The sequence below is a fragment of the Macrobrachium rosenbergii genome, chromosome 4 (assembly GCF_040412425.1).
Source record: "Macrobrachium rosenbergii isolate ZJJX-2024 chromosome 4, ASM4041242v1, whole genome shotgun sequence".
NCBI lineage: Eukaryota > Metazoa > Arthropoda > Malacostraca > Decapoda > Palaemonidae > Macrobrachium > Macrobrachium rosenbergii.
Window position 1 is genome coordinate 42887320 of NC_089744.1, and position 13115 is coordinate 42900434.

Here is a 13115-nt window from a genome sequence, read left to right on the forward strand (position 1 = left end):
ATAGAAAAAGCATACACAGGACCTCATCAGTAAGTATCCAATTTTCTGTAGGAAAAACCAAAGTAGTCATGTTTTATAAACAGACATTTGATGGAAAATTAATTATGAAATGGAACTAAAAATGGTAAAATTCATAGGCTTAATTTTTTATATCCACTAACTGGGAAAGCAAACAGCATGGGTAAAAGTTAAAAGGAAAAATTTGTTAAACCTTATAAAAAACTATCACATACAACTAGGAGAACTGATTATTCAACCCTGATGGTACTACACAAGATAGCAGTCCTATCTATTTTATGCTAAGGAAGTCAAATAGCATCAGACTCGGGTATTAAAAAGCTTAATTCTAATCCGTAATGAAGGACCCAGAATCTGCACTGGAGTGTTCAGTCCTCTCCAAAAATACATTAAAATTGAAAGTGCCTCGTTGCTTAGGTTTATTAACCATAAGAAGTGCAATAAAAATTCAAGCAGGTGAATCACTAACTACATAGCTTCCAGTGGAGGGACATTTTTATAAATAATCATTCACTATTCCCACTCATAGCCAACCGAACTTTTGAGTCTGTAAATGTAAACATAGCACTTCCTCCAATAATTGAATTTCCCCCTCCTTGGCTTTTGTGTAAAATATGTCTTTATGCACTTGTACTATATATCCAGAAACTATTCATGTACCCTTGAACATCACAAGCAACATCCGTGCAACAGAACATGTAAGACAAAAGGTCCAATCTGTACTGACTGATCCACATCTTTCTCTGGTGCAGGATTTGTTTCGATATTGTCTAATGAAAAGTCAGTTTTCTTTATCCAATAATGTATCTATTTTCATGGCAGGATTATCTGCAGTATTGTCAGAAGGTTAGATTTTTAAAACTCCACCATAGAAATTTTTTAATTTTGGTGATTCAAAAGTGCTCATGAAGCCTTCAAATTTTTGTCCTGAATATCCCTTTGTTCAGTAAATTAAGTGTTCATTCCAAAAACTCTATGAAAGTGGTATAAATGTTGAAATGTGTTTGGTCCATGCACCTGTAGGCATTAAAGGAAATGAAGATTGGTGAAGCAGTCAAAGCTACTGTCAATTTCACTAGATAAAATGAAATTGATGGCAGGCATTAAGGAATAATGAAAAAGACAAAAACGAATTAATCCAACTGTTGTATAGTGGTGTTTTTCATTCCAAAAGGAAAGCTATTTTGAGGCAGTAATATTAACCTGCCTTTTAATTAGTGACACACATTTGATCCATGGGTTTTAGATGAATAACCCACTCAACCCAATCCCCAGAGTGCAGAGCACCTACAGTCAAACATCTTAAATGATTGTCCAACTTTCAACCAACTACATGAAATAAATATCAGACAACTTTAATGATTGTCCAACTTTCAACCAGCAAAATGAAATAAATATCAGACACAACTCTTTTGAAAGAAATTCTGTCAAAATCTTTAACATTTTCACTTTATACAATAATTAAGTTTTTAAGGAGTTGCAATATATTAAATTTGATCTAATAAAATCATTAAGAACATATCCTTCGGGCCAGCCCTATCAGAACTAAGAATGTTACATAGTGGTCTAGTTCAACTCTTTTACTAATAAAAGCCCCAATCATCGAGGATATCAATGTTACCCCTTTCTTCAGGGGATTCTTCTAGGTCACCATCTTCTTCACTGTTGAACATGTCCCTAAGTATTGGGCATTCTCAGTGGAGCAGTCTAAGAGACAAGGGGCCATATCCAGAAATCATACGATCGCATTTGTCAATACGAAGGCGATTGCAGTTGTATGGTCCCAAACGAAGGACTATCGAGGTATCCAGAAATCGTACGACACCCCCGAAAACCCCCAACTCCCATCGCATTGCCTCGCTGGTTAAACAGGCTTACAAACATATGCGGTTACTGGGAATGAAATGCCTGGAATCGATGATTACAAGGCTGTATCAGTATCATACACAATTTCTTTCATTACAGTGATATTGAGTTAAAATGTCTTTATGCTTTACTATTTATTAGAAAAATATAATGCATATCTGTAGTATATTTTGTATACAGTACTTGATATTTGCTGTCCTGATTTCTCATGAAAATGCAAACAAACAGTTAGGAAATACGCAAGCAACTTAACAGGAATTTGGAGCGTGGACCCCCAATAGCCGATTCTCAGCATTTATTGCTTCGTAATTTAATAAAGGAGCATGAGAATGTGATCACCGACCGATAAACAGCCTACGAGGAATTTCACGCTTGTATCAACTTTCTTGGGCAATATAACACTAACACATTAAGATTTCTAGATGTATACCAATTAAAAACGTAATTCTGTATTGAAGAGGAAACTCTAAACACGTCAGCGAAGCCTATTTTGAAGAAAAAGAATTCCAACACAGGTGCCTGACTGGTATTTTTTTGTTACAATAAGCTCGAATTCATCCGGCGTTGGCAGGCAAAGACTTCTTAAAAGTATTCTTTTCAAGACCTTTGTTATGCTGTTATTCAGGTCTTTTTGCCACAAATTGTTTCATATTTTCGATAGACATTGTAGATAAGTCACTTTGGCAAATGCATTTCAATGCAGAGTTGAAATTTACATTCTTTCAATTCTGCCATCGCAAGGGGGTACCCATGCTACACCTCCTTCACTATGGTTCCAAAATTATATTGTTAAATGCGAATGCCTGCGTATGTTCATGTGGATTCTGGATACGGCAAGACCATGACAATTGCATACAAAGAACCGTCGTATGATTTTTGGATACAAGCGAAGGTCCTTAAGATCATATTTTTCAGTTGATAGGAGTCTAGGGGAGGTGTACCTAATGAGGCAGGGACATAGCAGACAGGTCAAAGGACTTGCATGATTGCTTCATCTCCCTTTCATAATTTGTACTTGATGCAAGTCATTAGTAACTACCATCTTGAAATTTGTTCCATTATATCATGTTGGTTTAACAGGAATTTCCTAGATGAAAATACAGCATCTTATATTGAAAAACAGTTTAAAGTGAAATTCTTGATAAAGTTTCTCCTTTGTATGCATAGAAATTCCTTCCTTTATCTTTAATTTACTGTACAGTCTGACTTCTTAAATCCGGTATTCCGTGGTCCGGCAACTCCCATGATCTGGCCCTTTTTGAATTAGCTGCCATTGGTTCTTGAGCGGCTACAAGGGTGGCCCCTCAAGTCATTTCAGTTTTGGATTTTTTTGGATTTCAGAACTGAAGCTTGCTTGATAAATACACAAGCACGGTTTATTTCCAGTGTAAACATTCTGTGAAACTCAAAAATATACAGCATACAAAAGAACCATAATTTGCACATACTGTACGCTTGTATCATCCAATCTCATGTATCATGCAATCAACAAAATTTTGGCCCGATATCTTCTGCACATCTGATCCTGAAAGAGTAGAACAAAATGGTGCTGCCTCCACCTTCTCAGGGGTGAGGGTGGGGCTACCCTTCCAACAGAATGGGGGCAGCATAAGGTACAGTAACTCCTGACCCCTCTCCCAAAACATCCAAAGGCGAAGTCATGGAAGAATGAGAAAGGGTAAAAACTTCGAATGAAGAAGGAGCAAAGGGAGGATAATTGTTCAAGAAGAGGAAGAAAAGCTGGGGGATCTTGTGAAGTATCCATCGAAGTAGGAGAGAACCCTTCCCAAGATGGTGTCACTGACTTCACCCTGTTCCACTTCTTCTTGGAAAGATTCTCCATTGCTCAGGAGACCAAGAATGACACTCAGAGCAAGGATTAGGAATAAACAACAATAGTTTCTCTCTCTCTCTCTCTCTCTCTCTCTCTCTCTATACACCTACACACACACACACACACACACACACACATGCAGGTTTAAAAAAACAAAAGTAGCAGATTTTTAGGTTTTTGCTGAAAATGAAAGCCAGAAAAGCTTGAAGTGCCTGGAAACATTGAAAGGTACCAGGAGATCAGAATTCAACAGTGCGCTTATAAAGTGGTTTAAGCTCCAACATAGTGAAGGTGCAAACTTTTCTAGGAGATGTTTATGGAGCAGGCCAGAATTTTAATAAGGAACTAAACCTAACAAATGACAGTGATTATTCATAAACGTTGTTATATTTTTGATAACACAGCAATATTTGTGGAATGAGCTAACAAGGCTTGTTTACATAGGGGTTATTTTAGGGGAGATTTCTGTCATCCAGCATTTTCTGTGGTCAGACAGTGGCCTGGTCCCAAGGGTGCTGAATTTAAGAGGTTGGACTGTATCATCAATAAATTCTGTGTGATTAGAGGTGTCCCCTTGATCTCATATTTATTAGGTGTAGGTATATAAATACAGTATAATAAAGATATACAGTATACATATAGATGTAGGCATTATTTACTTGAGATTAAAAGTTTTACCTCTGAGGTAAGAATTTTGAATTTTTGGTCTGTTTATATGTGACTTAGAGTGAATCCAGCAAGCTCTTCTCTAGAGATGACCATGGTATGTTCTGTTTGAAATTTGTTTTTGTTTTTTGACTTGAAAGTGCCTTTCATAGGATCATACACTGTGTATGTTCTCATTTCTGTGGGTTAAAAGTAGTTGTATTGCAGCTTTGAGATGTTTTAACAGTTTATAGTACTTGTCAGATATCTAGAATCATGCAACAATTAACAATATATCCATACTACAGTACACAGTATATTCATCCCTTTTCCATATAACATTTATTGAATTGTGTTGTAAATGTTGTCATGATGCTTTGATGGCATGTCCTTTTTTTTACATGAATTTTTATTGGTCCCATAGGCATGCAAGAAAATATTTCACTGGCCAGGATCCAGCTCATTTGCCGTCAATACAGCGATGTATGGCATTGATAGCTTTTCCTGCTGGTACTGGTAAGTTATACAGTATTAACATTTTTATTCATTTTCCACTTATTTATTATGTATCATGTATTTCATTCTTTAGTTATTATGTATCATGTATGTACAATCACTCAAAAAAGTTTTGCAACATACTTCAAAAGTTTTCGGACAACAGCTTATAATAGAGACATCTGGCGCTATTTGGCAACTCAGTTGTAAGCGCGTGAAACAGCTGAACACTATAGTGGTGGGTCCGAGAAATTACCTGCAGTTTCCCTTAACAGGGCTTTTTCTGATACTGCTTACTGTTGTCATACTTTATTTGATAAAAGGATGTTACTATAATACTTCAGAGGTCATCGCTGTTCTTATATTTTAATATTTTCATCTCCAACTGCCATCACAATCGTTGTTTTATCTCTTTCATATGTGTGAACTTTGTAGACATAGGCCTACGACTGTTATAAGTTGAACTATTAGTCTTATTAACATCAACAAATATGACTTTTGTAAAGATTTGCTTGCACATTATTATTAATCAAATTTTTGAATGACTAATCCTATGTATATTGTGAACTAGTGAAACTTGATATAAAATATACTGAACTAGACTAACAGATTTCACGTCTGTTTTTGTAATACACAGAATATAATCGCGCGCACACACACACACACACACACACATATATATATATATATATATATATATATATATATACTGCCGTTATCATGTGTAATTTCTCATTTCTTTCATTGCTACTTAGGCCTATCATTTTGATGCCTCTTATGAAGTTAACCAAATATATAACGCCTATTGTTGTATTTCTTATTATCTAAGTTTCTAAAGAATTAAAATTAGCAAGAAGTTCAACATTAATTTAGGTAATGCTAAACACCAGCAGTGAAGAAGACTACCATGCTCATCAGTGAAGAATGTCTCCTCCTCTTCTCAAAAGATGATTCTTACAGAAATCATCGGCTACTGGATTATATTATAACGCAAACCCTAGCCTCTATTCTTTGTGTTTCGCTGATATGAAGTGTTTCTTGGCAGGAGTATGATGAAATAATATTTTGGTCTCATGTAGCCTGTTACGGATGGTTTGAGCAGCAACTTGAAGGGAAAGTGTAATGTTCTCTCTTTATGGCAACACCAGCTTGTCAGGGGAGTTAGGCGGAGCTCCTTCAGTGATCATCCGATTATGATCCATAACAGTAGTGCAACAATGGGGTAGTCCTCCACTTTTTACAATGAATTTATCATATTTCCTCGTTATTTCTGTTGTTTTATTCCTCTATACATGGTTGTTTTATTTACGCTGAGCTGCCGAGCAATATCTACAATAGAGACATTTGTCTTATGCAAGGTAATGATTGTGGTGCGGCAGTCTGTTGCCTATCTTATCGGTGCAAGTGACGAGACAGTTTAGTTTAATTTTCCTGCCCGAATGTGGAGTCACATGATAACATACGACGTTACGAGATGTTTTTCTTTTTTGTTTTTGACAACAATAATGGTTGAATTCTTTCTTTATTTATATATTTCATTGATGATTATTCAATATTACTTTATTAGTCAATAAGCTTTTATCTGGATTCGAAATATAGTTTCTTCTTTGACTCTTTTGCCCAATCATCTGAAGTGAAATTTTTCAAAATGTTTCATTTTTCGTAATATGAATTTTTTACTCACCATTCTTTTTTATATTGTTAACCGTATGATTAATAACCAAAGTCGAATAAGAAAATTACATTTCCTTGTAAATATCGAAAGAACAAATTACTGTTGGGTGAACGAAAACTTCTGGAACATGTTGCAAAACATTTTTGAGTGACTGTACATAATCAGTTTAAATGTAGCATACCAGACTGTTCGTACTCCATTATGTGTTGTGCAACTTTGAAAAATTCATCATCACCTCCAAGACTGTTAGATGTAAAGGGCCTTTGCAAAATTCCACCACTCATTTTCCTGTACTTTATCTTCTGTAATGCAAAGGACCTTCGTGAAATTCCACCGCTCATTTTCCTGTGCTTTATCTTTTATAAATTTTCACTTATCTCCAGTCTTCTTTCTCACAGTTCTCATCCAAGTAGTTCTGGGGTCTTCCAACTCTTCTGGTGCCCACAGGAGCCAAGTTGATACTATCACTTATTATTCCTCCAGGGGTTGTATGATGGACAGTCATCATTATCTCATCTTTGTGTTGTTATAATTTATTTGGGATGAACCATACCTACTGTTAAATTAGCTTATATCTCTTATGCCGATAGGCGAGTAGGCATTCCAACAAAAAATGAGATCGCTTGGCTGACCCAGAAGACTGTCTAGTTCACCTGTTTCTCCAACAGGTGTGTTTTAACGTTTTAAGCTCTAGTCAGAGTTGTTCTTGCCGCCATTGTGCATAGGCGATTGTTGGTATTTTGGGAAGTTTGGCTGTTTTGCACCTGTTTACAGTATTGTAATTTCATTTTCCTAGAAATGTCTTCCACCAGAAGAAAAACCAATAACATCAAGCTATGTGGAAATGATTTTTGTGTAAGCAGAATGTTGAAATTTGAAGTAGATCAACATTCAGTTTGTACCGCCTGTAGGGGTACAGAGTGTGATCTCAAAACTAGATGTGAGGAATGTAGGGATTGGTCTGAGGACTTTATGCTTAAATATGTCAGATATAGGAAAGAAGGGACGCTGATAGGTTGCGAAAGCAATCAGTTAAGCGTCCCTTCATCTCTAGCCATCCATACTCAGGCTAGGCATTTTGGTAGTGCTAGTATTAAGACTTTGTAGCTCTGCTTTCTGCTCCCCTTTCTGTTCAGGAAAAGTGCATCGAGAAGTTAGAACAGAATGTTAACTTTATTTTAAGTTTTGTTACAAGTTTAACTGAGTTCGTGACTGAGAACTGTTCCAAATCTCCCCCGTAGTGTGCGTTCTTTTTCGCTTTCCCCTGTTAGACGTAAGTTGTTGGTGCCCTCGCCTTGGACTTCCTTGCGATAGTATGACTTTGCGAAAGAGTCAGCTGCCAGGGAACCAGGTCGGTTCTCAGGGCGATGGGGTTGTGTGCTCTCCAATACCTACTTCTCCCTTTTCACAGTCTTACTGACTGTATTTAGAATTAGTATAATATACATATTAACCCTTAAACGCCTACTGGACGTATGATACGTTGACTAAAATTGTCTGTTGGGTGCCAAGTGGACGTACCGTACGTCGACTACAAAAAATTTCAACCTTCGGTCAACTTTGACTTGACCAAAATGGTTGAAAAACGCAATTGTAAGCTAAAACTCTTACATTCTAGTAATATTCAATCATTTACCTTCATTTTGTAACAAATTGGAAGTCTCTAGCACAATATTTCGATTTATGGTGAATTTTTGAAAAAAACTTTTTCCTTACGTCCGCACAGTAACTCGGCCTAAAATTTCAGAAATTCTTTCGTCATTTTGTCATAATTTTTGCACTGTTTTATATTAGCCGTTACATAAAGTTTTACATATGAAAATGTGTGCAATTTCATGTAAAATACAACAAAATACAAGCCATGGTTGTAGCTTTTATCAGTTTGGAAATATTTTCATATAAATCTCGATAACTGCCAAAATTTCAACCTTCGGTCAACTTTAACTCGACCGAAATGGTCAAAAAACGCAATTGTAAGCTAAAACTCTTACATTCTAGTAATATTCAATCATGTACCTTCATTTTGCAACAAACTGGAAGTCTCTAGCACAATATTTCGATTTATGGTGAATTTCTGAAAAAAAAAACATTTTCCTTACGTCCGCGCGGTAACTCGGCCGAACATCTCAGAAATTCTTTCGTCACGTTGTCGTAATGTTTGCACCGTTTTATATTAGTCGTTACATAAACTTTTATATATAAAAATGTGCGCAATTTCATGTAGAATACAACAGAAAATAACTCATGGTTGTAGCTTTTATCAGTTTTGAAATATTTTCATATAAATTACGATAAATAGAAAAAATTAGACTTTCGGTCAACTTTAACTCGACCGAAATGGTCGAAAACTGCAATTGTAAGCTAAAACACTTACAGTCTAGTAATATTCAATCAATTAGCTTCATTTTTCAACAAATGGGAAGTCTCTAGCACAATATTTCGATTTATGGTGAATTTTTGAAAAAAACATTTTTTTACGTCCGAAAGCGTTATTTAATTCATGCATCATTTTGTGATAATATTTTTCTGTGTTGCTTTGATCATTTTACAATTTGTTATATACCAGAATCATCGCAATTTAGTGTACAATACAACTAAAAAAAATTAACTCGTTAGCTTTAACTGTTGTGCTTACAGCGCGATTTGTATACAATTATGAGTTTTTTTCGCTGTCATATATTCCAATATTTATATATGATAATGATATTTTTTTCATTTCTGTTGGTTGCATACTAAACTTCAGGCAATGACAAAAAAAAGGAGCCAAAAGTGAACTCTTAATCTTAAAAACTAAGCGTGCTGTGATTTTTTGAAAAAAACTTTTTTTTCGCTTCGGCGCTAACTCACCGAACGCCTCCGGCATACGGGAGACGTTTTTGTAAATAGAGGCTTGGCGTTTAAGGGATATTTCCATATTTATATATGATAATGATATTTTTTTTCATTTCTGATGGTTGTGTACTAAACTTCAGGCAATGACAAAAAAAGGAGCCAAAAATGAACTCTTAATCTTAAAAACTAAGCGTGCTGTGATTTTTTTAAAAAACTTTTTTTCCGCTTCGGCGCTAACTCCCGAACGCCGCCGGCATACGGGAGACGTTTTTGTAAATAGAGGCTCGGCGTTTAAGGGTTAATTTCCTTCGCAAGACGATCATTTTCATGTTCCCTCTGTTTTTCACGCTCATTGTCTCGTATAATGTATTAGCCAAAAGATCGTTTTAGTAAACGTTAATCTTTGCTACATATGCGACTTCTGCTGTCATCAGCGCCTAGTATGAGGTTATTAGCACCTATAGGACTAATTGTATATACAGTATACAGTAGGTATAGACAGTTTCGTTAAAACAAATGTGTCTGTAACGAGTTTTACTTATTCTGTTGTTATGTCAGCTCAGTCAGTTGTTTAAACCTTGTCTTTTGCCTTTGCTTTTTCTTTGGCTATTGGCAAATCAGTTACTTCTGCCTCAGTTAATGTTTCTCCTTCCAAATCTACCATGTTACAGTATCTTCTGTTGTTTCCAAGCTAGATATTATTCTAGGTACATAATTTTCAAAGGATGTGTCATATGGGAATGCTCTCAAGTATGTTGACTCGCTTTTGGACAAGGTGGGAGGTCATTGTAACTCCTCTTCCCCTCGCTTCCCCACATTTCCCATTTTCTTGTGGCACCTTGTTTTCTTTCATTTAGCCGCCTTGTGCGTTCTCAGCTGAGTTGCTTCAGACTGTCTCCCTCTCATCGAGTTGTGGAATACGATGCAGTACTCAGCTGCTGTCTTCTCCTGTCACCAGCTGTCTCCTCCTGTCGCACTGGCGGAAGAAGAGTTTGAATCAGAGGATCTCCTTTGGTTTGATCAGCGTTTGCTGGAGCGTTGCGCTTCACTGTATCCTCATTTAGTTGAGGAAGGAGACCACATAGAAGTAGGTCTCATTTGTCTTCGAGTATTTCAGCGCCCTTTAAGTATTTGGAGAAGAGAACCCAAGTTTTCTCCTTCAGTTAGAGGTAATTTTGTAACTTTTCTCGTACTCTGGCGCACAAGGCTCTCTTTAGGTCTGCCGGGGCTTGTTTCTGGTTTTTTATGAAGTTGCAGAGTCCACCTCTTGGGATACAGCCATTTCATCGGCGCTTAAACAGTCTTCAATAGAAGATTTTGTTTTCTTTTCTCTTTCCTGTAAGAGACGAACTCGAGACTGACAAGTGCTTTGGACACACTAAAACAGTCTGTTTAGATTGTTGAAGTTTTCATCTTTTATTAAACTTTTACTCAGTATTTTGCCTCTTCTCTATGTCAGCTTAGAGAGGTTGAGGCGCCAACTTAATGTGTTTTTGGTGCCAGCTTAGAGTTTGTAAAGCCAGCTTTGAGGATTTTTGGTGCCAGTTGGAGTTTAGCGAGGAAGAGCGTTAGTTTTTAACTCGTTTTTGATACTGAAGGCTAGTGTTCTCTTGCCTATACTAACTCAGTTTGGAAGAAGTGAGAACACTTATGCTCCTATCTGTAGTAAAGGCTTATGCTGCACAGGTGAAGGCAATAAGGTTATATTGGTACAAGTTTTGTTTAATACCTTTCAGGAATAAGTGCAGCCCTCAGGTTCTGGTAGATGGCCAATTGCAAGCCTCCTGGCATGCTTGGAGAAACTTAGTAGCAAAACCTCACGTGTTGAAGGCAGTTAAGGAGTTATGATTCCTATTAACCCTTAAATGCCGAGCCTCTATTTACAAAAACGTCTCCCGTATGCCGGAGGCGTTCGGTGAGTTAGTGCCGAAGCGGAAAAAAAGTTTTTTTTCAAAAAATCACAGCACGCTTAGTTTTTAAGATTAAGAGTTCATTTTTGGCTCCTTTTTTTGTCATTGCCTGAAGTTTAGTATGCAACCATCAGAAATGAAAAAAAAATATCATTATCATATATACATATTGGAATATATGACAACGAAAAAAAAAAACTTATATAATTGTATACAAATCATGCTGTAAGCACAGCGGTTAAAGCTAATGAGTTAATTTTTTTTAGTTGTATTGTACACTAAATTGCGATGATTTTGGTATATAACAAATTGTAAAACGATCAAAGCAACACAGAGAAAATATTATCACAAATTGATGCATGAATTGTAGAATGCATGGACGTAAAAAAATTTTTTTTTTTTTTCAAAAATTCACCATAAATTGAAATATTGTGCTATAGACTTCCCGTTTGTTGAAAAATGAAGCTAATTGATTGAATATTACTAGACTGTAAGTGTTTTAGCTTACAATTGCAGTTTTCACCATTTCGGTCGAGTTAAAGTTGACCGAAAAGTCTAATTTTTCTATTTATCGTAATTTATATGAAAATATTTCAAAACTGATAAAAGCTACAACCATGAGTTATTTTCTGTTGTATTGTACATGAAATTGCGCACATTTTCATATATAAAACTTTATGTAACGAATAATATAAAACGGTGCAAATATTACGATATCGAGACGAAAGAATTTCTGAGATGTTCGGCCGAGTTACCGCACAGACGTAAGGAAAATGTTGTTTTCAAAAATTCAGCATAAATCGAAATATTGTGCTAGAGACTTCCAATTTATTGCAAAATGAAGGTAAATGATTGAATATTACTAGAATGTAAGAGTTTTAGCTTACAATTGCGTTTTTTTACCATTTCGGTCAAGTTAAAGTTGACCGAAAGTTGAAATTTTGGCAGTTATCGTGATTTATGTGAAAATATTTCAAAACTGATAAAAGCTACAACCGTGAGCTATCTTCTGTTGTATTCTACATGAAATTGCGCACATTTTGATATATTAAAGTTTATGTAATGACTAATGTAAAACGATGCAAACATTACGACAACACGACAAAAGAATTTCTGAGATGTTCGTCCGAGTTACCGCTCGCAGACGTAAGGAAAAAATTTTTTTTTTTCAGAAATTCACCATAAATCGAAATATTGTGCTAGAGACTTCCAATTTGTTGGAAAATGAAGGTAAATGATTGAATATTACTAGAATGTAAGAGTTTTAGCTTACAATTGCGTTTTTTGACCATTTTGGTAAAGTCAAAATTGACCGAAGGTTGAAATTTTGGCAGTTATCATGTTTTATATGAAAATATTTCAAAACTGATAAAAGCTACAACCATGAGTTATTTTCTGTTGTATTGTACATGAAATTGCACACATTTTCATATATAAAACTTTATGTAATGGCTAATATAGAACAGTGCAAAAATTATGACAAAATGACGAAAGAATTTCTGAAATTTTTGGCCGAGTTACCGGGCGGGCGTAAGAAAAAAGTTTTTTTCAAAAATTCACCATAAATCGAAATATTGTGCTAGAGACTTCCAATTTGTTGCAAAATGAAGGTACATGATTGAGTATTACTAGAATGTAAGAGTTTTAGCTTACAATTGCATTTTTCGACCATTTCGGTCGAGTCAAAGTTGACCGAAGGTTGAAATTTTTTGTAGTCGACGTACGGTACGTCCACTTGGCACCCAACAGACAATTTTAGTCGACGTATGATACGTCCAGTAGGCGTTTAAGGGTTAAGTTACCCTCCACTGGTTTAGTTTCCTATAGCTGTTCCTTTGTC

At 35.8% G+C, this 13115-nt stretch overlaps 1 protein-coding gene across 3 annotated transcripts in view; it reads left to right on the forward strand.

Annotated features, from left to right (window-relative positions):
- Positions 1–13115, forward strand: part of Kaz (Katazuke) — a 117975-nt gene that overhangs the window by 44640 nt on the left and 60220 nt on the right. For all 3 annotated transcript variants that reach the window (XM_067095754.1, XM_067095758.1, XM_067095748.1), the window contains one exon: positions 4788–4879. In XM_067095754.1, coding sequence (XP_066951855.1) covers positions 4788–4879 — 92 coding nt within the window. The remainder of the gene's footprint in view (positions 1–4787; positions 4880–13115) is intronic.